This window comes from Mobula birostris, chromosome 27 (genome assembly GCF_030028105.1).
Source record: "Mobula birostris isolate sMobBir1 chromosome 27, sMobBir1.hap1, whole genome shotgun sequence".
NCBI lineage: Eukaryota > Metazoa > Chordata > Chondrichthyes > Myliobatiformes > Myliobatidae > Mobula > Mobula birostris.
The window spans coordinates 13,693,703-13,721,028 of NC_092396.1; the positions used below are offsets into that span (position 1 = coordinate 13,693,703).

Below are 27,326 nucleotides of genomic sequence, written 5' to 3' on the forward strand. Positions count from 1 at the left end.
AATATGAGGGTTCATAATGACATCTAAAACTTTGACAAACCTCTATCGCTGTGTGGTGGAGAGTTTATTGACTGGCAGCATCACAACCTGGTATGAAAACAGCAAACACGAGGAAATCTGCAGATGCTGGAATTTCAAGCAACACACATAAAAGTTGCTGGTGAATGCAGCAGGCCAGGCAGCATCTCTAGGAAGAGGTACAGTTGACGTTTCAGGCCGAGACCCTGAATACAGCAATGCCCTTGAACCAAAAATTCTACAAAAATGATGGCCCAGTCCATCACAAGTGAAGCCCTGCTCACCGTTGAGCACATCTACATGAAACACTGTCACAGCTAAGCAGCTTCCATCACCAGGCACCCCTCCCACCCAGGACAAGCTCTCTCATTGCTGCTGCCAAAGGGAAGAAGGTACAGGAGCCTCAGGACTCGCACCACCAGGTTCAGGAACAGTTATTACCCTCAGCCATCAAGCTCTTGAACCAAAGAGGATAACCTCATTCTATTCACTTGCCTAATCATTGAAAGGTTCCCACAACCTACAGACTCACTATCAAGGGCTCTTCATCTCACGTTCTCGATATTTATTGATTATTTATTTATTAATTATCATTATTTCTTTATGTTTGTATTTGCACGGTCTGTTGTCTTTTGCACACTGGTTGAACACCCAAATTGGTGCAGTCTTTCATTGATTCTATTATGGATTTATTGAGTGTGCCCAAAATAAATCTCAGGGTTGTATATGGTGACATACATGCACTTTGATAACAAACTTACTTCGAGCTTTTACCTGTCTGGATGGCATGCAAACGAGAGCTTTTCACTGTATCTCTGAGCATGTGACAGAAATAAACCAATTACTGATTCTCAGGAAAACCTGAACCCAAAACAAAGATGCCAACAAAGCAAAAAAGGAATCAGTAACTACAAGCTAAATCTAAACAACCCAATCCAGAGCAACAGGTGAGGTATGTAAGATAAACTTATTAAAATCAAAGTACGTTTATGTCACCACACACTACCCTAAGATACATTTTCTTGCACTCAATCAGAATCAGGTTTAATATCATCGGCATATGCTGCGAAATTTGTTAACTTTGCGGCTGCAGTACAATGCAATGCATATTTTTTTAAAAACTATGAATTACAGTAAGTATATATTAAATAGTTAAATTAAACAAGTAGTGCAAAAATGGAAAAAAAAGTAGTGGGGTAATGTTCATGGGTTCAATGTCCATTCAGAAATCAGATGGCAGAGCTGGGGGTGGGGGGAGAGTTATTCTTGAGTTGCAGAGTGTTTTCAGGCTCCTGATGGCAGAAATGAGAACAGAAGAAGAAAGAAGTACAATATAATCATTGAAAGACTACACATAGAAAGTGACAATCAATGTGCAAAAGAGGACAAGCTGTACAAATACAGAAAAAAAATAAACAAATGAATACTGAGAACATGAGCTTGAAAGTGAGTCCATAGTTGGTGCTCAGTGATCAGTTGAGTGTTGAAATGAGTGACATTATTCACACCGGTTCACGAGCCTGATGGTTGAAGGGTCATGTACCTCCTTGGTGGCAGCAGCAAGCGGGGAGTATGCCCTGGGTGGTGGGAATCCTTGACGATAGATGCAGCTTTCCTGTGGCAACGCTCCTTGGGAAGGTCATATAGACTAGCGCGCCTTCAGGGTGATGGATTCTCGTGGTCTGGAGGCGGGGGATTTAAGGTTGGCGCCGCCCCAGAAAACTGATGTGTCGTGGGAGAGGGACGATCGAAAGCAGCGAGCTGACTGCTGGCTGTGTGCCCAGAGACCCGAGTTCTTTGGGCACAGAGTTCAGAGGAAGTGATGCAACAGACCATTAACATCGTAAATCAGCAAGTTGTTTTGTTATGTCTTCCCTCTCGTTGTGAAATGACGACATCTCTTTTTCCCTTATTAGGGAGACAGAGAGCCTGTGGTACGTCAAATAACCGGGTGAATGTGTAGTCTTTGGGGTACTGCAAGTCTGTGTCTTTATTGATGTTTTGCTGCGCGCTTGAGTGCTCAGTGGTGGGTGCCGATCCTTTTTTGCTGGTGGGGGAGGGGGGTTTGTTGCTCTGCTGCTGCTTACACATGGGCGGGGGGAGCGGGGGGGGGGCTTTGGGGTTCTAACTTTTGACTGTCATTCATTCTTTGGGGTACTCCTCTGTTTTTGTGGATGTTCGTGAAGAAGAATGTCAGGGTGTATATTGCATACACTTCTCTGACATTAAATGTACTATTGAAATGTACCTATTGAATATATATATATATGGTAATGGAAAAGTATATACCTCATAAACATGCAACATCTACTACCTCAAGTCCTATAAATGAAGGGACAATTGATTCAGGATATAATGCAAGAAATAAAGAACAGAACAATATCTATTTTTTGAGAAAGATGTTAGTCTGGATATCACAGCAACCCAGAGCAATTAAGACCATAAAATATAGGAGCAGAATTAGGCCATTTGGCCCATCGAGTCTGCTCTGCCATTTCATCACAACTGATCCATTTCCCTCTCAGCCCTTGACTTCTCCCCATATCCCTTCATGCCCTGACTAATCAAGAATCTATCAACCTCTGCCTTAAATATACTCAATGAGTTGGCCTCCACCGCCATTACTACTAGATAATTAAATTAATTACTAATAATTAGTAAAGAACAGAAAATATACCCATCTCAAGATAAGTGTTAGGTTAAAAACCGAACACAGACATTATTTGTTATAGAATAGAAGCCACAAACTCAAATAGCAATACAGCATACTATTGTAGATTGCAATAGAAATGTTATAAAGTATTATTAACAAGCTCCATAAACTGTAACAACCTGAGTCAGACTCTCAGGAATCTGCTATTAGCATTCCCTGGATCAGATCCATGATGTACTTTGGCATGAGAAATGTCCCTTAACAGTTGTGAGTTATACAGGAGAGGCCATGCTGTACATTGCAGGCACACAGGTATTGCTTGCAAAAAACACACACGCTGACCCTCCAACCAAACAACAAAGATTAGTATCACAGGGAAAAATGTTACATGAAGCTCTACAAGAAATCAGAAGATAATTAAACATTTAAGAGCACTAATTCAGACGTTGTGTAGCTCAGGTGGTTGGTTGTTGGGTTGAGTTGTTACTTGCAAACGTTTCATCACCATGCGAGCAGACATTGTCAGTGTGCTGTTGGTTGTGGTGTGTCCATCAAATGCTTGGCCTTTATATACTTTTCAAACAGCTGATTAGGTATCATTTCAGAAACTCAATTGTGACGTGAGGACACACCACAATCAACAGCACACTGACAACGTCCCCTCATTTGATGGCAAAACATTTGCGAATAAATTGTCAAGGTCAGAGAACAACTCAATCCAAAGTAGCTGGGGTCCTGTCAGAATCTGTGATCGACAGATACAGCTCAAACTACAGGTTCTTCGCGGGCTGTGGCCACTCACTCCTGGAACTCGCCAAGCAGCTTGGCGTTTCAATATCTCTAGGTGCAGCTTGGAAGATGTGTGCCTTCAGCGTGGGAGAACTGATCCCTTGCCCATTTTGCCAACTGAAGCACCGCGGGAGATTGAAACAACGAGAGAGCTGGCAGGGAGTGTAAGCTGCTATCGAGAAAAAGCCCCTGTACTCAACCTCAGAGATCTCTCTCTCTCTCTCTCTCTCTCCCTCTCTCTCTCTCTCTCTCTCTCTCTCTCTCTCTCTCAAAAGTGAGTGAGAGTCTGTTGGCCCTCAAGTCGGAGGAAGTTGGACACGTGCCACGGCAGATTGTAACATCAAAACAGCAAGCTGTTGGTCTCCTCTCTCATTGTTGGCAGGAACAATATCTCTCTGTCCCTTGCTAGTGAGAGAGAGAGAGCGTGTCTGAGATGTCGAAGTGTTGAGATGGACAGTAGTTTTTGATGGACTCTAGATCATGGTGTCTGGGGGCTTTGTTACTGCTTGCATGGTGGGTGCCGGAGTAGGTGGGGGAGGGTGAGTGGGGATGGGTGGAAGCTTGTGCTGCTGTTTGCGTGTGGGGGAGGGGGCTTTGGGGTTCTGACATCTCTGTCATTCAGTCTTTGGGGTTCTTTTTCTGTTTTGTGGTTGTCTGCGAAGAGTAAGAATTTCAGGCTGTATATACATTCTCTGATATTAAATTGATCCATTGATCATTTAAGAGCACCCTTCTTTACTTCAAACTCTAATGTCTAGCATCATCTCTTCCCATCTTTTCTTACATATTCTCCATCATATCAATCCCCATATCCAAATCTCCAGCAGCATCTCTCACAAATTGTAATATACAGTAGCATCAATTCCATTTCATATTCTAACTTCCAGTCTTCCCTCGTGTTTGAATCCGCAGCATTATCTGTACCAAATAGTAATCCACAATACCATTCTCTGCTCATGTTCTCAGTCCCAGCACCATTTCAGCCTCATGCTCTAACCACTAACATCTTCTTTCTCCATGTCCTAAACTTTGTGCACTATTTCTCTTCATGTTCTGAACTAAATCATTCATCAGTGTCCCTCCTTTCCTCATAACAGCCTTTGTTAATGTGAAGTTAGTGATTTGACCCTCACAGTGAACCTCCGATCACACTCCTGATGACCCCAGGAATCCTAGCTTGCAGATTCTGTCCGATATCATAAAAAAATCGACAAGGATATTTGCTCACAAATTATCATCAACAAGAACTCAAAATTATATAAGAGTAAATAGTTAATAAGTCAGCTGTGAAACTGGATTGATTCTGTAATAAAATTATCTGAAACAGTGTTGAGAATTTTGCTAATTACTTATAACCATAGTAAATTGTTAATTTTCTTATGGTATGAAGCTCACAACAAAGCTAAGAGTAGGTGCCTATAATATCCGGTCTCAGACAGGTGACATGTTGCTCAGTGGCCTTGATGTCCAGTGCAGTCGGCCCCTACCTTCGCAAGTCTTCCCATCAGCCTTCAGCTTCAAGCCCGCATGGCAGTGGCAGTAGAAGCTGCCAATGGTGTTACAGCATTGACCTTCACATCCCCCATTGTCCGCCTCACACTCGTTCGTGTCTGGAAGAAAAACACGGGGAAGATGTAACATTTTGTCACCAGTGCATGGAAGTCTCAGAACGAGACCATCATGTATTAGGACTTTGCGGGAGCAACCTGACTTAATCCTAATATTTCACATTTAGATTCAGATTTATTTATCACATGTATATCGAAAACGATGGCTTCCGGTAGGATGGTGCACGCTCGGTCGCAGCAGCCTCTCAGGGCCCAATTAAAGGTGCAATTGTTTGTTCTTTACCTGGTTTTTTATGATCACAACACATTGATGGATATCAAGAAAATCAAGTATCCTACTAGCAAGTTGCTCGGTAACAATGGGGCTAGACTTGTTGCATACCTTGTTGCAGCCTGCCCTACTGCAACAGAGGCGGTACACAGAAGTCAAACAAACAGTGCAAACGATTGTCTTGGTCATTTTTCATGTGATCACAGGACCCTGCTGGACACTGGTAATGTAGAATGCTACCAGCCTGATTGACTAGTTCATTGGCAAGACCAAAAGGAGGGAGCTGACGGCCCCGGTTGTTGCGTGAGCCAGGCCCTGATGCTGTGGGGTGGCCTGTGGCAGCCGCCCAGGGGAGAAAACAGTGGAGGTGGCGTGGGAAAGAGCAGAGGTGCAGCGGATGGAGTCCTTGCTGGGATGGAGCTGGCTCCTCCTGTTGGTGTGGGCCTCCAATGTTTGCTCAGTGGAAAACAAGCTGGAATGCTGCATCTGTGGCTGCACGTTGAGAAACTGCTGCCTGCTTGCTCTTGTAGAAACATGGCTCCAGCACAGCATCTGGGTGGGTGTGGGAGGGGAGATGAAGTGAGAAGCTGGGAGTGGATAGGTGGAAGAGGTGAAGAGCTGAAGAAGGAGGATATGAGAGAACAGTGACCATGGAAGAAATGGAAAGACCAGGTGTGGGTAAGGTATGTGATACCAGACGAGCGGGAAGGTGGGTGGCTCCTGACTCCTGCCTCCTTCCTTTCCAGTCCGGATGAAGGGTGTTAGCAAGAAACATCAATTGTTTATTCCCTTCCATAGACGCTGCCTGATGCTGAGCAGATTTTGCGTGGACTGCTCAAGATTTCCAGCATCTGCAGAATCTCATATTTACTTTACAAGATATCTATGTCATCAGTAAATTAATGAACAATACGCTACAACCATAATTTACTAACCATGCCTTCATCTAAGTCATTAATATAAACAGGCACATTACTAGTTACATGCTACCAACCAGAAAAACATGTTTATTTCTTTTGGTCACCAATGTTTTACATCCTACACAATGAGCTTTTGTTGTCCATAACCATTTTTCTGGCGTCTTAAAACTCAGAATACACATTTACTGGGCTCCCTTTAACCACAACACATTATTTATTGTATGAACTCCAATTAATTAATCAAACATAATTTCTCTTTTACATAACTACGTTGACTTTGCCTGATTACCTTGATTTTTTCTACGTGCCTGCTACAAAGAAACAGGGTGGTTACTCAGACCCACCAATGGATGGAGAAATATATGTTCCATTTGCTCCCAGAAAAAAAAGCTCAGCACATTTGCAGTTTAGACTGACCAGACTTCCAAATTAATATTTTGAATACCATGTTGGAAAGAAATAACTTGAGTCTTATTTGTAGGATCAGAAAATTTTGCATTATAAATAAACACATTGAGTACTTAAAGACTCAAGAAACTTCACAGGAACAATGGTCAAACAACTTTGACAAGGAGTTGCAGAAGGAAATACCCAGAGAAGTGACTGAAACCTCAATCAAAGTGTGTTTTAAAGGGGGAGAGGGGTCGAGAGGGTTGCAGAGACAGAAACCACCCTGACAACAGTTTATCATGTTAAAGAGTGAACTATAAGGAGAAATAGCCACAACATTATGCCTATGCAAAGTGATCTGACATTTTAACAACCTTCTTTAGCACTTTTCTCTTTACTTTTAAACAACACTATTAACCAGCTCAACATGAGAGCTCTTCCTTCTACTAAACTAGTAGAAAGTGGAGTTTCAATAAGGCCACTCATTCAATATACTTTGCTGAGAGAACACAAGAGATTCGGAAGATGCTGTAAACCCAGAGTAATCTGTGCAAAATAATGGAGGAACTCAGCAGGTCAGGCAGCACCTATGGAAAGAAATAACCGGTCAATATTTCAGGATGAGATCCTTCACCAGTCCTGACCTGTTGAGTTCCTCCAGAATTTTGTATGTGTTAATTTGCTAAGGCAGTTAAGACCAAGTAGGTTGGTCAAGCAAACATTGATCAAGCATTGAATTGGCTATTAATGAAATACAATGACGGTACAGATGACTTCAGGAAGCAACCGGATATTTTTTGCAGAGACATAGGTATAACTTATTTTTAAAACAGTAGGTTAAATTTAATGATTGGATGCTGTTGGCCATGAAGGAATTAAAATACGGAAGGAAACATTAAACTTGAATGAATCAAGGATAGTGGAAGTAGACAAACCAGATGTCTTTGTTCTTGTAATGTGCTTGAAGGAATAGAGGCTGCTATTTTGTGAATCTGCTCTGTAACCTCCATTTTGCGAACTGTTTGATGAACTGACTCTTGATCTGAGATAACTTAATAAGAGCATTTGAATGTAGACACAAGAAGTTTCTGTTAATGATCTGCTGAACCTGAGACCATTCTCAGATGAACTATTTATTGTGTACAACAAAATTTATTACGTCCTGCTGAAGAGTCTCAGCCCGAAACGTCGACTGTACTCTTTTCTATTGATGTTCCCTGGCCTGATGAGCTCCTCCAGCATTTTATGTATGTTGCTTGGATTTCCAGCATCTGCGGATTTTCTCTTGTTTGTATTGTGTACAATGGCAGGTTTGCAGAAGTAATCTCGTTATCTCGGCCCAGTCTGGGTGACCTGGTTTAACTGGTTTGAACCCAACTCAAATAGAACAAAAGAAGTCACCTAAGGCACAAAGTTCTGTAGCCTTTGGCTAGATCCAGTGGTAACCTGACACAGGTTTGACGACATCGAGCCAACAAGATTGAAATGCAACATTTGAACTGATTAGGAAAGAGTATAAGAATGAGGGGCTTCAAATGCAAAGAGACAAGAACTCTGGAGACTAACGATCGCAAGGAAAACCCCCATACCAGGGCCTGGAAGAAAAAGGATCGATTGTTTAACCAATGGGAGATCCTCTATATCAGTGTTATAAATTGGAGAAGTGACATAGGTGAGTATTAGTACAGAAGGAACAGTAGAATTCATGATTTAAGTTGTTGGTCCAGGGCCAATGTAGTTATTGGGTTGTTTGCGCAAAGACAATAAAGTGCAAGCTTTGATTGATTAAGAGTTGCATAGTGAGTTTTCTAACCTGGGTCAGTTGATAATAGTCAACAAAGCACACTAGGGCAATTACCAATCAACACATCGCTGGGATTGCCGGAAAGATAAACAAGTGGAGTATTCTCAGTTATTTTCTGTGTATAAGACAAGGCTATCGCTGACAGTTGTCACTGGGCTTTATGCCTGAAGCCATCTGCTGTGGAATTTTATTCTGATATTATAAATGTGACTTTTTAATGCTTGACAAACTTTGTCATATAAAAAAGAATTAAATGTCAGACACCGCTTGAAAAGGCTCTCTAGAGAGATGCTGGAATGAGCTATATAGATTCAGTCAAATGCAAATTAGATTCCTTTCAGAAATAGTATTTTTGGATACAGCATATGAGTAACTTGAAAGGTTGCATGTGGTGAGTAGAGTTCGCTTCTTTTTTGTTTCACGGTTCCTATGACGCTATGTATTAGACAGCCCTGTGTGCATTGTGTTTTATACACAACCACGACTCCTATGGGAGGTGCAATTTGTTCTGAGCAGATGTCCAGTACAAATTCGGAAAATGACAGTGCTCGATGCGAAGTCTGGCCCCACACTCCACAACGCTAAAATAGCAAAAAAGTAACTGGGGGAAACAACCAGGATGCTACTGTTACTCATGTGGATTACTTTTAGTGTTTGATAAAGAAGATCGATTGAAGAGAAGTATAAGAGATTAGAGATAAAGCGCAAAGTGCTGAAAATAGTAGGTCAGGCGGCATCTGTGAAGAAAGAAAAGGAGTTATTGTTTCAGATTTATGAATTTTCACTTGAAGAGGAGCTGAAGCCAATCTATTTAGGAAAAAGGAAATAAGTTAGGAAGGAGGCAGGAATCACCAAGGATATGTGCAAAGCAATGCATTTCAGTTGGCATTATGTGTCTTATGGCATTCCAGGAATGTGTACAAGAGTCTCACCTCTTTAGGGACGATATGAATGGCTTGGATATAAAAACAGGGAGCCATATATATGGGTTACCTGGGATAATTTCTACTAATTGGCAGCAAAAATATTGTAACGAGCTTAAGGAAACTGGTGAACAAATGTGAGTGCACTGTTCAATGCATAGAGGGGATATGAAACTCTGTTCATGGTGTGACACAGACCAGGAGTACAAAGGGTGTGTGTCACCCACTGCTGAGATGCACAAGAGCTACAGTGGTCTTTTTAAAATGGAATGACTACCTACTGTCCACACCTGAGTAAAGACAACATTGATTAGATAGGACTGTAATGCTACTCTTGGAGGAACAGGTTGGCCAGACTCATGCCAAAAAAATGGAGCACCTGAACTGGCAAAGTGTAGGGTTGTGGCACAGAGAACCATATGTGCAGGGATGTCAAAACTCAGCAAGGGAGGGAGGAGCAATTTGAAACATCTCCGTTTACCATACACTTTCCCCAAGCAGCAAAATGTTTCCCACGTGACAAGGACCTTGATGGCACCAGGAACATAAGAAAATAGGAACTGACATAGACCTCATACCTGCCCCACCATTCAAAATGATTATGGCTGAGATGCCCCATAAGGTCATAATGCAGCCCTATAACTCATCTGTGGGACCGGAATCTAGTGACCAACACCAGACTCTTTGATGTTCCCACTTCTCCAAGAGAAAACTTAGTTACGATTAGTCTTTGGCCCAAAAATCACAGAAGAGAAGACGTTATTCCAGAAAGCAAAGAATCCCTTGAGAAAGTGGTGAATAGAGGGGAATTTCCCCGCACTGCACTTGCCATAAGACAGCTACTGTTGCAGGCTATGTGTGTGCATGCTTGGAGGAGGGGTGGGGATTTTGGCTTGCAAAGAGACAGTCTAGGGTAGATTGGATAGTGAGAGGATGAATGGACCCAGCGGAGGTTGATAGGTTCTTCATGAGTCAGGGCATGAATGGTTATGGGGAGAGGGCAGGTTGCGAGGGAAATGGATCAGCCATGATGAAATGGCGGAGCAGACTCAATGGCCAAAATGGCCTAATTCCGTTCCTATGTCTCATGCTCTTATGGAAGGGGGCGGGAGGGGAAGCCTCGCTGGTAGATTCACAAAGCAAGGCAGCACATCCGTCAGTTATTAAGACACAGCCTGCCCCGATTCCTGCTTGCCAATGCAACAATTCTATTGTAGATCACCGTGTGAGCAGCTGGAATCGTAACGTGGCCCATAATTACGTTGTGGAAAATGACGTTAGTAAGTTGATACTGGTAGGCTGAATCAATGATTGTTCGCAGGGCATCAAAATCAGTGGGTAATTCAAGGTGGCTGACTGCCAGCCTACCTGAGGCACAATGTCCTGACAGTCATGGTTCAGTGCGGAGCTCTTTTGTATCTGAGTCAGAGAGTTGTGAGTTCAAATCCCACTCCTCCTGATGCCCCAAGTATAGTATCTAAAGATTTTAGTCCTGGTGGAGGTGTTAATCTGAGATTTCTCTTCTCAGGTGGGCAGGAAACACTTTGTAATGTTTTTTTTGAAGAACCAAGAACTCTTCCTGGTGCCCTGGTCAGCATTTATGAACATTTGATGATTTGTACCAATGCTGCTTCAGGGAGGTTGCTGTTCACTCAGTACTTGCCACTTTCCTACACAGTCACTAAACATCAAAGATGCTTTATTGCTGTTAAACCTTTTAGGATATCCCAATGTTGTGAAAGGTGAAATACACTCAGTGACCACTTTATTAGGTAAAACTGCTCGTTAATGCAAATATCTAATCAGCTAATCATGTGGCAGCAACTCAATACATTAAAGCATGTGGACATGGTCAAGAGCTTCAGTTCTTATTCAGACCAAACAGCAGAATGGGGAAGAAATGTGATCTGAGTGACTTTGATTGTGGAATCATTGTTGGTGCCAGATGGGGTGGTTTGAGTATCTTAGAAACTTCTGAACTCCTGGGATTTTCACACACACAGTCTCCAGTGTTTACAGAGAATGATGCAAAAAAAAAATTGTCTAGTGACCGGCAGTTCTGTGGCTGAAAAATACCTTGTTAATCAGAGAGTTTAGAGGAGAATGGCCAGACTAGTTCAAGATGGCAGGAAGCTGACTGTAACTCATATAACCACGTGTTACAACAGCAGTGTGCAGAAGGGCATCTCTGAATGCACAAACGTAAAAACCTTGAAGTGGATGGGCTACAGCTGCAGAAGACCATGAACACACATTCAGTGGCCACTTTATTAGGTACAGGAGGCACCTAATAAAGTGGCAGCTGTGTGTAGAAATGCAATCTGTCGATTTGAATATAAACGCATAAACGCAAGAGATTCTGCAGATGCTGGAAATCCAGAGTAATGCATACAAAATGCTGGAGGAACTCAGCAAGTCAGGCAGCATCTTTAAAAAGGAATAAACAGTTGAAGTTTAGACTGAGACCTTTCATCAGGATTGGAAAGGAAGGGGGAAGAATGTTCAAAAGATGTTGAATATATTGCCTTTGTCTCTTCTGCAGGCAGTCAGGGAAGAGAATGCTCCTCATCTCCCAGAAGCACAAGCCCACAAATCAGGCAAGTTGAGTATGGAAAAGCTTGTCATCAGTGATTTCCAGAAATGGACTAACTAATCCAAGTTAAGTGAGTTCAAATCCTGTAATGCCAGTTTCAAAATTTTAAATCAATCAGTTTTTAAAAGTTATTTGGAGATAAAATGCCAATTCCAGTAAAGCGGCCGTGTGGTTGTCCAATCGTCAGAAGGAACTGAACATGTTCACCATTAACATCCCTTCGAGGAGGAATCCTGGTGTGCTGACCCATTCTGACCTATTGGTGGCTCCAGTCCCACACCAGTGTGGGTGACCAGGAAATTAAATGACTAGGTTACCAACTATCCACCCTGCAAACTGCCTTTTCCAAAAGCTCCCTTCCGGAAAGCACTCTAAGGCTACTAAAACAAAACATTCATGCTATCTTAAAAAGTTTATTCCCCCAGGCTGTTAGATTGTAAATACATGTTGGTATTTAAGTATTTATGCTCATTTTATTCCATATCCATACATACTTTAACCCTAACTTAATTTTTTATACAAAACTTTATTCTTTATAATTGTTGGATTTTTTTTGCATGTCATAATCAGAATCAGGTTTAATATCACTGACCTATGTTTGAAATATGTTGTTTTGCAATACATAATAAAAAACTATAAATTACAATAAGAAAGATACATAACATTAAATTAATAAGTAGTGCAAAAAGAAGTGGGGTAGTGTTCATGGGTTCATTGTCCATTCAGAAGCCGAATGTCACTGAGGAAGAAGCTGATCCTAAAACATTGAGTGTGTGTCCTCAGACTCTTGTACTTCCTCCTTGATGGTGGCAATGAGAAGAGGGCATGTCCTGGCTGATGGAGTCCTTAATAATGGATGGCACATTTTAGAGGTATCGCCTTTCGTAGATGTTCTCATTGCTGGGAGGCGAGTACCCATGATGGAGCTGGCTGACTTTGCAACTTCCTGCAGCTTTTTCCGATTCTGTGCAGTGCCCCTTCATACCATACAGGGATGCAGCCAGTTAGAATTCTCTCCAGGGTACATCTGCAGAAACTTTTGAGTGACTTTGTTGACATACCAAGTCTCCTCAAATTCTAAATGAAATACAGCCGCTGTCATGCCTTCTTTATAATCGCATCAATATGTTTGGCTCCTGATAGATCTTCAGAGACATTGACACCCCAGGGACTTGAAATTGCTCACCTTTTCCACTGCTGATCCCTCGATGAGCACTGGTGGGTGTTCCCTCGATTTCCCCTTCCTAAAGTCCACAATCAATTCCTTAGTCTTACTGATGTTGAGAGCAAGAACGTTGAGGACCTCAAAGCAAGACTGCTGTACCAGTGGGACATCAGGTACTGCTGCGCACTTCGCTTTACAGAAACATGGCTACCTCCCACTGTTTCGGATACAGAACTGCATCTCAAGCCTTCACCATTCTGTGCAATGAGAGGCCAGGACAGCTCAATCTTTTAAGGACAGAGGAGATGGAGTATTCTTTATGATGAACTCATTGTGGCGCACAAACATTGTGGTTCTATCTCAGTCCTGCTCACTTGACCTGGAACATCTAGTATGATGAAGGGTCTCAACCCAAAACATTGGCTATTTACTCCTTTCCATAGATGCTGCCTGGCTTGCTAAGTTCCTCCATCATTTTGTAGTGGTCAAATGTTGTCTATTTTATCTGCCTAGGGGATTTTCCACCATAATCCTGGTCGCAGTGTACATTCCACCTCAGGCTAGAGGAGCCGAGTAACATAATCAGCAAGCCTGAAACTATGCACCCTGATGCCTTCCCTAAATCTGTGGGAGATTTCAATGAGGTCAGCTTGAAGAAGACTTTGAACAACTACCACCAACATATCACACATGAAACCAGAGGAGCCAACAAAAACTCTTACCGTACCATCCCACACCCACACTTTGGAAAGTCTGATCACTTGGCTGTACTTCTACTCCCAGCGTATAGGCTGAGACCAAAGAAAATGCTGCAGCAGAAGGGATGGTCAGGGGAGGTGGTGGAGAGCTTCCTGCTTTGAGTTGATGAACTGGACAATATTCAGGGATACATCTTTGAGTCTGAATGGGTATGTCACAATTGTCACTGACTTCATCAGGACCTGTGTGGATGAGTGCCTGCCTTTGAGCACATACCGGACATACCCAAAGCAAAAGCCGTGGGCAAACCAGGAGGTTGGTAGTCTGCTGGGGGCCAGATCTACGGCATTCAACACTAGTGATCCAGAACTATACAAGGGGTCCAGGAATGACCTACAGAAGGCTATTGTAAAGGCATGAAAACAATTCTGATTGAGGTTAGAGACAGAACTGAATGAACGTCGGCTCTGACAAGGTGACAGGGACAAAATTAGAATAAGAATGACAGTGCACATGAGAGAAAAGGGGAGCAAAACTAGCAGCCAAGAAGAGAAAAGAAGTCTGAAAAGTAGATGCAGAATGAGAGGGTGCTAAGCAGACAGAGTATTATACCATATTTTATTAACTTAATCATGGTAATATTTGGTTTTATGTGCTGTGTGTGATATATGTTTTGTGGGTGCACCGTGGTCCAGAGGAACATTGTTTCATTTAATTTTATAGATGTACAGTGAGATGACAGTAAACTTGAACTTGGAAGGCAAGGAGATGATAGACAGAAAGAGAAACTGGGGGGGGCAGAGATACTTTGTAGTCAGACTCAATTCAAACCAGCAGCACAACAGAGACAGAGCCTGGCTTATAGTCATAAACAAGTAATCAGTAAGAAGGATTAGAGCTAATTTTCAAACTAATTGTTTAACCAGGCTAGATGCCAGAACCGAGGTTCACAAATTTCTGTAGTGTGTATTGGGCTGATGATGCCTGTTGTCTGTGCTGATGTATACTTGATGCTCTTCTAAATGCTCAAAAGCTGAGTTCCAAACCATCACCAGCTCCTTAACTGAAGCATATGAGAAGACAGCCCTTCCACTTAATGTCGAGGCAAAGGTCCTCTACCCCCACTACTCACACTGCCCGCCAATATTAAAGGTTTGCCGCGAGACTCTAGAAAACTTGACAGCAGCCACCTTCAACGAAGGCAGAGAGAAATGACGAAACTTACCGCCACCTTCATCACCTCGTCTTTGAAGATCAAGACCAAAACCTTGGCACAAAACTTATGTCCTACTAGGCTACTCTGCTTCTGAGGCCTAAACTATCTGCAGCAGACATCTCAGGACTGGAAAAACTGGACTCTTGACTTCACAATCTACTTCGCTGGGACCTTGCTCCTTATTATCTAACTGCACTGCACTTTCTCTGTACTGCAATACTTTATACTGCACTCTGCTATTGTGTTACCTTATCTCACTGTTCAATGAATCGACCTGAACGGACAGTATACCAACCACAGTTTTCACTGTACCTCGTTACTGTGACAATAATAACAATTCATAAATTCAAGTCATTCATAGCAAGCACGGAGCACAGAATGAAGCAACAGCCACCAACTCCGACATTGGGGTGGCACGTTAGCATAGTGGTTAGCACAATGCTTTACAGTACAGGCAACCCAGGTTCAATTCCCGCCGCTGCCTGTAAGGAATTCATACGTTCTCCCCGCATGGGTTTCTTCCGGGTGCTCCGGTTTCCTCCCACAGTCCAAAGACGTACCGGTTGATAAGTTAATTAGTCCCATGATTAGGCTGGGGATAAATTAAATTGGGGGTTGCTGGGCGACATGGCTCGAAGGGCGAGAAGGGTCGATCGTATCTCAATAAATAAACTTCCTGCTGGTATTCGGTTCTCATAATTTTCAGAGAGTGTAAACATTCTGTAAAATCAACGTGGCCTACTGGCCTCTGGTGGGAGATATCAGCATTACTGGTTAAACACACCAGCCCTTCAAATCACACTGAGGTTCAATAATGCACGAAAGGCTTTGCATGCCAATGTATCGTTTCCCTCTTCTCAATTTAAAATAAATGGATTGTTTAAATAAAAGGATTAGCATTTTTTACTGAAATAACAGAGTGAAGGATTGCCAACAGACTTGTCATGAACAAAAACTTGACTGTTCTTCAGTCACCATGAGTAGGGAGGTAGCTCGGTTAATTATCAGGTGGCAATGTTTGACAAAGAGCAGACACAACTCTTGGCAGATATGTAATTTTCTCTTAAATGCTAGTGTTCATTGCATTTATTTAAGATTCTTCCAGGAACAAAAAGAACTGCCTTTATATTGTGACATTTTCATTGGAAAATGCGCAGGAGTCCTCTACAATAAAAGTTAGCAGCGTCACAAAATGAGACCCAAATGAAGTTTGGAAGATTTTAAGGAGGCTGTTCTTGGAAGAGAACAATAAAGAGGTCTTGATTATTAGATTTCCCCCCTTCTCCTTCTTCCTCTTCTTTTTCTTCTTCAGTCGTCCCTAGGGATGGAGGAAGACTTGCTCCCGTTCGGATTTTGTGGGCTTACAGGGGACTCAATGCGCTCAATGGCCTAACTCTGCTCTTCCGTCTCATGGCTGACGGGGCCAGTGTGGGGCAGGAGGTGCCTGGCGTGATGTGATGTGTGGGGGGGGGGTGGGAAAAGAGATTTGCACCTTTGCCATTTAGATTGGCCTTTTGTGTGGTCACAAAATCTCAACACGATGTTCTCTGTACAGCTCCCCTCCCCAACTATCCGACACCCCACAGGCTCAGCATTTTTTTCAAATAGGTTTTGTGAGCACCTGCAAAAGTTTTCCTCCAGCCTTCTGGTAATCTCCTGTGATGTCATGCTGTGTCCAGCAGAGAGTTCTGGTCTCAGGCACGTGGACAATGTAGCCTGCACAAAAAAGCTGTCTCAGAGTAACTGAGGCCTCCATGCTGAGGATGCTGGCCTGGGGAGAGGATGATGGCCTGGGAGGAGGATACTGGACTGGGTAGGAGGATGCTAGCCGGGTAGGAAGTTGCTAGCCAGGGAGAAGGATGCTAGCCAAGGAGGAGGATACTGGCCTGGGAGGAGGAGGATCTGGCCGGGGAGGAGGAGGAGGATGCTGTTCTGGAAGGAGGATGCTGGCCGGGGAGAGGAACCTGGCATTGCTTCGTTTAACTTGAGAGGAGAGCTGGAGGAAGTTGAGGGGACAGGGTTGGTCACAATGCTCCAGTGCTACAAGGTGCCTGCTGTAGATAGTCAAACTCTCAATAGGGTAATGAAGGCAGGAGTTACTGCGGTGCCTTCAATACTATTCTGTACTGACTTCAGCCACGTCCACTGGCAGCTCACGCCATGTAATGTCCACCCTCTGGGTGAAAACGTTGCCCCTTGGGTTCCCAGGAAAACTCTTGTCATGAACCTATGCCCTCTATTTAATGATTCCTTCTCCAGGATCGCCTACTTATTGTTTTAGAGACACTGTGCAGCTAAGGGCTTTCCAGCCCTACGAGCCCCAGCCACCTATTTTGCACCAATGTGACCAATTAACCTACTAATCTGCATATCTTTGGACTGTGGGAGGAAACCAGAGCACCCGGAGGAAACCCAGGAGGTTATGGGAAGGACATACCAAACTCCTAACAGAAAGCAGCGGATTTGAAACCGGGCACTGGCACTGTAATAGTGTGACTCTAATTGCTATGCTACCATACTGCTTTTCCAATTTCATTCGTCTATATGCACACCTCATTTGCATTGCCAGGCTCGATGAGGTAAACACATACTGCCTTCTCATCTTGTCTTTAACACTGATTGCAAAGAAAGCAGGACCGGACTATATTTCATTAGGAGTTTGAGGAGATTTGGTATGTCACCAATGACACTCACTGTGGGGAGCATTCTAACTGGCTGCATCACTGTCTGGTATGGGGGGGACACAGCGCAGGATCGATATAAGCTGCAGAAGGCTGTGAACTCAGTCAGCTCCATCACGGGCACCAGCCTCCCCAGCATCCAGGACATCTTCAAGGAGCGATGCCTCAAAAAGGCCGCAACCATCATCAAGAACCTCATCAAGAGGAGGGAGGAGAAGATGGCGGTGCAACACAGCACACGCGACCTTTCTGGTGAATGGTATCGGTATTTGTAAGTAGGATGCCGTGCACAATTCTGATTTGATGAAGACAAGCGTGAGAAGCATGGAGGAACATCTGGAGAAACTTCTGAAATGCCCGGTTCACTGCTGCTGCTACTGTGCAATCGAGAATCTCCGAAGGGGAAGGCCCCAAATCCTCGGCTTTGCCTGCTGCTGGCGGCCAGGGCTGGGGTCAAAGCGCTCAGCAGAGATGGTGCTCGGTGCTCGGTGTCGGAGGGCTGGTCGGAGGCTCGAATTTTTGGACGGACTCAGAGTCGGTCTGTGATCAGGTGCTTCCAGGATGCTGCATCGGCAAGTTTGCGGTGCTGGAAGCTCATGGCAGGGAGGGTTTCCTTCCTTCTCCCGTCTGCATGAGATGTTGGGACTCTCAAGAGACTTCGAGACTTTTTCTTTACCGTGCCCATGGTCTGTTCTTCATCAAGTTATGGTATTGCTTGCACTGTTGTAACTATATGTTATAATTATGTGGTTTTAGTCAGTTTTTCAGTCTTGGTCAGTCTTCTGTTTCTGTGATATCACACTGGAGGAACATTGTATTACTAAATGACAATAAAAGAGGACTGCGTGTCCTCATAATCTAATAATCTAATCACCCAGGATATGCCCTCTTCTCATTGCTACCATCCGAACAGAGGTACAGGGGCCTGAAGGGACACACTCAACAAATCAGGAACAATTTCTTCCACTTCACCATCTGCTTTCTGAATGGACATTGAACCCCTGAGCACTACCTCACTACTTTTTTACATAAAAGTTGCTGGTGAACGCAGCAGGCCAGGCAGCATCTCTAGGAAGAGGTGCAGTCGACGTTTCAGTCCAAGACCCTTCGTCAGGACTAACTGAAGGAAGAGTGAGTAAGGGATTTGAAAGTTGGAGGGGGAGGGGGAGATCCAAAATGATAGGAGAAGACAGGAGGGGGAGGGATGGAGCCAAGAGCTGGACAGGTGATTGGCAAAAGGGATACGAGAGGATCATGGGACAGGAGGTCCGGGAAGAAAGACGAGGAGGGGGGGACCCAGAGGATGGGCAAGAGATATATTCAAAGGGACAGAGGGAGAAAAAGGAGAGTGAGAGAAAGAATGTGTGCATAAAAATAAGTAACAGATGGGGTACGAGGGGGAGGTGGGGCATTAGCGGAAGTTAGAGAAGTCGATGTTCATGCCATCAGGTCGGAGGCTAGCCAGACGGAATATAAGGTGTTGTTCCTCCAACCTGAGTGTGGCTTCATCTTTACAGTAGAGGAGGCCGTGGATAGACATGTCAGAATGGGAATAGGATGTGGAATTAAAATGTGTGGCCACTGGGAGATCCTGCTTTCTCTGGCGGACAGAGCGTAGGTGTTCAGCAAAGCGGTCTCCCAGTCTGCGTCGGGTCTCGCCAATATATAGAAGGCCACATCGGGAGCACCGGACGCAGTATATCACCCCAGTCGACTCACAGGTGAAGTGTCGCCTCACCTGGAAGGACTGTTTGGGGCCCTGAATGGTGGTAAGGGAGGAAGTGTAAGGGCATGTGTAGCACTTGTTCCGCTTACACGGATAAGTGTCAGGAGGGAGATCAGTGGGGAGGGATGGGGGGGACAAATGGACAAGAGAGTCGCGTAGGGAGCGATCCCTGCGGAAAGCAGAGAGAGGCGGGGAGGGAAAGATGTGCTTAGTGGTGGGATCCCGTTGGAGGTAGCGGAAGTTACGGAGAATAATATGTTGGACCCAGAGGCTGGTGGGGTGGTAGGTGAGGACCAGGGGAACCCTATTCCTAGTGGGGTGGCGGGAGGATGAAGTGAGAGCAGATGTACGTGAAATGGGGGAGATGCGTTTAAGAGCAGAGTTGATAGTGGAGGAAGGGAAGCCCCTTTCTTTAAAAAAGGAAGACATCTCCCTCGTCCTAGAATGAAAAGCCTCATCCTGAGAGCAGATGCGGCGGAGACGGAGGAATTGCGAGAAGGGGGTGGCGATTTTGCAAGAGACAGGGCAAGAGACACTTCACCTGTGAGTCGGCTGGGGTGATATACTGCGTCCGGTGCTCCCGATGTGGCCTTCTATATATTGGCGAGACCCGACGCAAACTGGGAGACCACTTTGCTGAACACCTACGCTCTGTCCGCCAGAGAAAGCAGGATCTCCCAGTGGCCACACATTTTAATTCCACATCCCATTCCCATTCTGACATGTCTATCCACGGCCTCCTCTACTGTAAAGATGAAGCCACACTCAGGTTGGAGGAACAACACCTTATATTCCGTCTGGGTAGCCTCCAACCTGATGGCATGAAAATCGACTTCTCTAACTTCCGCTAAGGCCCCACCTCCCCCTCGTACCCCATCTGTTACTTATTTTTATACACACATTCTTTCTCTCACTCTCCTTTTTCTCCCTCTGTCCCTCTGAATATCCTCTGGGTCCCCCCCCCCACCTCGTCTTTCTTCCCGGACCTCCTGTCCCATGATCCTCTCGTATCCCTTTTGCCTATCACCTGTCCAGCTCTTGGTTCCATCCCTCCCCCTCCTGTCTTCTCCTATCATTTTGGATCTCCCCCTCCCCCTCCAACTTTCAAATCCCTTACTCACTCTTCCTTCAGTTAGTCCTGACGAAGGGTCTCGGCCTGAAACGTCGACTGTACCTCTTCCTACAGATGCTGCCTGGCCTGCTGCATTCACCAGCAACTTTTATGTGTGTTGCTTGAATTTCCAGCATCTGCAGAATTCCTGTTGGTCACTACTTTTTTATTTTTATTTATCTTTTTGCACTACTTAGTTAATTTAACTTTTTAAAATTTATATGTACTTATTGCAATTTACAGTTTTATTATTATTGATTGCAATGTTCTGCTGCCACATGACAACAAATGCCAGTGATATAAAATCCGATTCTGATTACACTGACGGGTTTTCACTGCAGACTCTTGCACTGGCAGCCAGCCACCACAAGAGGGCAGCACAGGCTTGAAATATGAGGAACGTTGCGAGGAATTACAAACACAAGAGATTCTGCAGAATGATTCTGCAGTCCTGACGAAGGGTCTCGGCCTGAAACGTCGACTGCACCTCTTCCTACAGATGCTGCTTGGCCTGCTGTGTTCACCAGCAACTTTGATGTGTGTTGCTTGAATTTCCAGCATCTGCAGAATTCCTGTTGTTTGCCTTTAGATTCTCCAGATGCTGGAAATCTGGAGAGATATATACAAAGTGCTGGAGGAACTCAGCAGGTCAGGCAGCACCTAGGAAAGGACTAAACAGTCAATGCTTTGGGCTGAGAATCAGGACGGAAAAGGAAGTGGGGCAGAAGCCAGAATAAGAAGGTGGGAGAAGGGGAAGGAGTACAAGATGGCAGGGAATAGGCAAGCCCAGATGAAGGGAAGGTGGGTGTGTGAGGAAAGAGGGATAAAGTAAGAAGCTGGGAGGTGATTGGCAGAATAGTTAAAGGGCTGAAGAAGGAATTTGATAGGAGAGCGCAGTGGGCCATGGAAGAAAGGAAAGGTGAAGTGGTGTATTATACTGCTTGACCCTGCAGTGAGCAAGAAAGTTAAAACTGCTTGGAGGATTGCTCTTTGTTATTTCCCAACGAGTCCGACCCTTCAAACAAAATGTAACAAATCTCTGATAAAGTATATACAGAAGTCCTTTTTCTTGAATTTCCACATCCGATACTGAACATTGCCCTCTTGGGATTTCTGAACAGCCAAAGAGATTTGGAGGGCAGCCAGTCAGTTACATGTGGGAGTGAGAAAGAAACCTACTTTTAATTATGCTGTGTACTGAGTTCCAGAAGCAGTCCTCGCCCATGTCATCCTCTGTCACCCAAAGGTCCCCTCTGCACCTCTGGGAACCCACTGCTCTCTGGGTTAGCGGAAAGTTACATTGGCAACTACAGGTGCTGGGCACCATACTTGCACACAACGACATGGTGTTTTCATCGCTAGTGCAGACCATTCAGCCCAACACCCCAATGAAAGGTCTCCACCCAAAATGGCGACCGTCCATTTCCCTGTACAGATGCTGCCCGACCCATTGAGTTCCTCCAGCTTTTGGCTTGTTAGCATCTGCAGTCTCTTACACCACCCCCCCTCACCCTAACCTCATGCCATCAGTGTAACAGGAGGGAATGTGACCCTGCTTCAAGGCATTTGCTGAACTCGTTCACCAATCCATTTGTGTTCAACCTGCCGGGCATTTCCTCTGATAAATAACCGACATCCTCAGATTTATTTGTGGTCCAATAAAGCCCAAACAGAGTCCCAGCCAGTAACCAACTCTTCACCTCCCCATACACATTCCAAAACATCACAGGATGTGGCTCGCAGTGGAGGGAGTGAGTTGGGAGTTCAATGGGTCTTGGAAATTTTCTGCAGCAAATTTCTAACAGCTTGTGTTCGTTGGAACTCCAAAAGAAGGCAAATGAATCTTTTGCAACCATAAAAATTAGAATAGAATGCTGGCATAGGACCTTTCATAACAGAGCCAGATAAGGAGGGGGGCAAATAGGGGCAGCTGTCCGGAATGGCAGTGATAGGGAATAGGTTGTCAATCAATGCAGAGGAGGGAAGTACGTGAGCAGAGTGAGGCAGGATGGAGAGGGGTACAGACGGGATGGGACAGGTTGCGAAGGGGTATAGGGAAAAGGAAGCAGGGCAGGGCAGGGCGAGATGTGGGCACAGTGGATTAAGGTTGGGAGGGATATGGGGAGAGGCACAAAGAGTGAGGAGAGCGCTACTATGTAAGGACAGGAGTCTATTTGGAAGGTGCGGCGCGTGGCCAAGCGGTTAGGGCGTTGGACTAGCGATCTGAAGGTCGTGGGTTCAAGCCTCAGCCAAGGCAGCGTGTGTATCCTTGAGCAAGGCCCTTAACCACACAATGCTTCAGTCTACCCAGCTGAGAATGGTTACCAACAAAAATGCTGGGGGTTAAACCCGCGATAGACTGGCGTCCTATTCGGGGGGGAGTCTCGTACTCTCAGTCGCTTCACGCCACAGAAACCAGCATAAGCACCGGCCTGATGGGCCACAAGGCTCGTGACAGACTTTAATCTTAATCTTTAATCTATTTGGAAGGGAGCAGAGAGGTGTGAAAACGAGTGAAGAACGAGAGAGTTCATACTGCTCCCTACACGTATCAGAAACTGTGAAGCAACCACAGAGACCCCTCCTTCTCCCCTCCTCCCACTTAGATTTGGTCTTTGTGTCGTAAACCAGGGATGGCGGATTTAATGGGGTCTGAAATCTCACAGTGGCGAAGGTAATGGACTAGCAATGAGCAATTAAATATTGTGGATTAGCTGTGCAGGTCCGTAGGGTCAATTTGGAGGTCAAAGGTCTGTTTGCTATAGCTGAAATGTTGTGAAGGGTCTCAAACTCTGATCGCAGGGTAAGAAAGATAAATTAAGTGGGGCAATGTAAATAGTGTTACTTTATTAAGGTACTGAAGGAAGTGCAAATGTAAAGGACAATAATCACTGGAATAAGGCAGGAAGTAACAGCCAATCCCACCACCAGTAGCTGATGCACTGTGAATATAAAGGTCCCACATGTTGGAAGAATAGTTATTAAGTCAGGAAGGAAGGGATTAGGAGGGGCGATTGAAAGTCTACCATGAGGATGAGTTTCAGGAAAATGTTTTGAAGCGCGTCTTCTGGTGGTGATCTGAGTTCACCTCTGCACTCACTCGGTTCAGACAGTCTGTGTTGGTGTGCACTGACGCTGGATCAATGTGTCCTGCCTGTGGTTTTCATGCAGCTGGATGTGCTGGTCACTCCGTAACTCTGATCAGTGTGCTCACCTTGGTTGGTTTTCACTCAACCAGTGGGTGTGTCTTGCCCCTGCTCGCCAGTGTTCATACAATTCGTTTGTGCTCAGCTCGGTCAGTGTGCCTTCAAACTCCAAAGTACATTTCTTAGCAAAGTATGTAAATATCACCATACACCACGTGAGATTCATTTTCTTCCAGGTATTCACACTTGAACAAACAAATACCACAGAGCCGATGAAAAACTACACACAAAGACTGACAGGCAACCAATGTGCAATAGAAGATAAAGTTTGCAAATACAAATAATAATTATGTATTTATTTGTTATTCATAATTATTATTGTTATAAATAAATAAATGAAACTGAGGACATGAGTCATTGAAAGTGAGTCCATATTCATCCTATTTGGCAAGTGTTCTCCTTAGCTGGCATGAGCTTCACTGGGTTTGCATGCACCCACTCAGGTCAGAATGTACACACCCTGGTTGGTAAGTGTTCACCTTGGTTGGCATGACCTGAGTTCGTGCCCACTCGCCTGCTCAACCGGGGCTGATGCTGCGAAGTTTACAATCACTCTGGTCAGCGTGTGCTTACGCACTAAATGCAACATGAACAGACACACCGTTCAGCACACACCAATCTGAGTATGAACAAAGAGCCTTCTGCAGGAGACACAATCGACGAATAGAACTCCATGCATCTTCCACAGTCTAGGGCCTGATGCAATCAGCATTCCCCAGAACCTTCCGGATCAGTATGGTCAATCAGCATCCCGTAGAACTTTCTGGATCAGTATGTTCAGTCAGCATCCCATAAAACTTTCTGTACCATTATTTTCAATCAGCCTCCCCCAGAACCTTCTAAATCAGTATGCTCATTGAGAGAAGCAATGACAACAATCAGTGTAGTGAAAAATTACAATGTTTATTAGAATATTTATTAGAATACATAGAATAGGAATTAGAATCCAATTAGATTAAGATTGTGTTCTTGGCTGATCTCCATCAGCACCATTCTTTAATTCAAAATGAATTAAGTTTCTTTGTCTATCTGCTCAGTTAGTTCTGAAGGTCATTACTAAAGAGTCTAATGCACTGCTTTTCAGTTTCTGTTTAGCATCTTGTTTATTTATTGAGATACCGAGCGGAATAGACCCTTCCGGCCTTCCAACCACGCCAGCCAGCAACCCTCACTTTAACCCTAGCCTAACCATGGGACAATTTACAATGACCAGTTAATTAACCTACCAACCGGTACGCCTTTGGACTGTGAGAGAAAACCGAAGCACCCGGAGGGAAAACAGGGAGAACGTACAAACTTTGTACAGGTAGCATTGATTCACAACCAGAAACACTATTGCTATCAGTACGTCCACTGCAGTCAAAGGGTCACCACACTTTTATATGCGAGATCAGTCTCAGCACAGTTACCTTGCTGAGGAAAGTTTGTAGATTGATCCAGGACTAGCAATGCACCAGGACCAGTTGACTTGCAAACTCCCTTCCCTAACAAATAACCTTCAATTGAGTTTTAACTGATAAAAAAAATCAAAGTTTAATTAAATAAAAGATAGTCTGTTTATTCATTTAGAGATACAACGTGGAATAGACACTTCTGGCCCACTGAGCCATGACACCCAACATCCCACCGAGTTGACCCGATCCTAATCACAGGACAATTTACAATGACTGACATACCAATTAACCAGTACATCTTTGGATTCTGGAAGAGAACTGGAGCTCCCAGAGGAAGCCCACATGTACACACACACACACACACACACACACACACACACAGAAAGAACGTACAAACTTTCTTACAGGTGGCGTTGGAAATGAAATCTCAACTCTGATGCCCCCAAGCTGTGATAGCGTTGCACAAACTGCTACCATGGAATTTTAAACATAGCTCTATCTTAGCAGCAATATACCACGCATTCCGCGATTTAACATTCTTATTGTTTTTAAAAAAGGGACATCACGTTATGAAAGAACATGAGAACAAGGCCTCTCTACCATCCAGTTTCATCAACTCTGCTGTGCTGTGGATCTCTGTATCCCTTGATTTCCTGAGTTGCCAAAAATCTATCAGTTTAGGTCTTGAGCATATTTACTTGCCGACCATCCACAGTTTTTAGCAAAGAAAATCAAAGACTCACGGTCCTCAGAGTGAAGAAATCTATCTTCATCTGAGAAATAATGGTTGACCCCTTATTCAAAGTTCAAAGTAAATTTATTATCAAAGAAGATATATTTTACTATATACAACACTGAGATTAATTTTCTTGTGGGCATACTCAATAAATCAATCGAGTAATAACCATAACAGAGTCAATGAAAGACCACCCAACTTTGGTGTTCAACCAGAATGCAGAAGACAAGCTGTCAAATACAAAAAGAAAGAAACAATAACAGTAAATAAATGAGCAATGAACATCGAGAACTCGATATCCATGTTATACTCATCTCTCTTTTCTCTAATCACTTAATTATCCTACATCCTTCTGCAGTCTCTTTGCATCTCCGAGTTTGTACTGTCAGGAAACAAGAACGTATTGTACCTTATCTAAGATTCCCTCATCTTAGTTATTGGCTGAGATTGTGAAGAGTTGAGGCTGGGCAGTGATCTGTGTGGTCTCCTCCAAGTTACATGTTGACGTGCCCAAAAATAGCCAGTTTATTCTGACTTCCCTTTCTTGTTGTGATGATTCATTGTCAATCCATGCTTTCAAACACTTTCCAACATTGGAGCCCTATATTTGTGCAGCAGTATTTTATATGGCAGCTTATTGAATCACATCTAAAAATCCAGAAAGATAGAGTCCAAATGTTCTCCTTTGTCTATCCTTACTAGTTAGACCCCTAATTAAATTCTAACATATATAACATCCATTTCATAAAATCATGTTGACCCAGTCGAATTACATCGTGATTTTCTAAAATATCCTAAAATAATCGAATCTAGCACATATCCCACCTCAGGCGGTGAGCTAACCAGCCAAATTTCTTGTATCCTTTCTCTGAGCTTAATTGAGTTGATAGGGTTATGTTTGCTGCCTTCTAATCTATGGCATTCATGAGGTTCAAAACTATTGCATTTAGTATTTCTTTTAAACCACTTGAGGCTGGCTGTCAGTCCTGGGACATTTATCTTCATGCTAAGTTCCCAGCTCTCAATAGACTGTTGATCTACCGGTCAAACCAAATGGTTTGCTGCTTTAGTCCTTTTTCAGTGAATTGTGTTGACTTTACAGCAATCTTTAGTCTACTACTGCTGAATGTAAAGTAACTCAGACCCCAGCATCTGCAACCTTCAGAATAACCATTTGCCTCCAAAGTTTATCTTTCCCCTTCCAACCTTCTCTAAATACTCCCCATTGCTGCCAAATTCTAGACTGGTACTGTAGGTCTGTGCTTACTTGTAAATGAACTTTTAATTGGCAAGCAACAGGAATTCTGCAAATGCTGGAAATTCCAGCAACACACATAAAAGTTGCTGGTGAACACAGCAGGCCAGGTAGCATCTCTATAAAGAGGTGCAGTCGACGTTTCAGGCCGAGACCCTTCGTCAGGATTAACTGAAGGAAGAGTGAGTAAGGGATTTGAAAGTTGGAG

At 44.0% G+C, this 27,326-nt stretch overlaps 1 protein-coding gene across 2 annotated transcripts in view; it reads right to left on the reverse strand.

Annotated features, from left to right (window-relative positions):
• The window catches only part of LOC140188732 (uncharacterized), a 444,984-nt gene that overhangs the window by 237,167 nt on the left and 180,491 nt on the right, over nucleotides 1-27,326 (reverse strand). For both annotated transcript variants that reach the window (XM_072245312.1, XM_072245314.1), the window contains exon 5: nucleotides 4,948-5,070. In XM_072245312.1, the coding sequence (XP_072101413.1) occupies nucleotides 4,948-5,070 (123 nt within the window). The remainder of the gene's footprint in view (nucleotides 1-4,947; nucleotides 5,071-27,326) is intronic.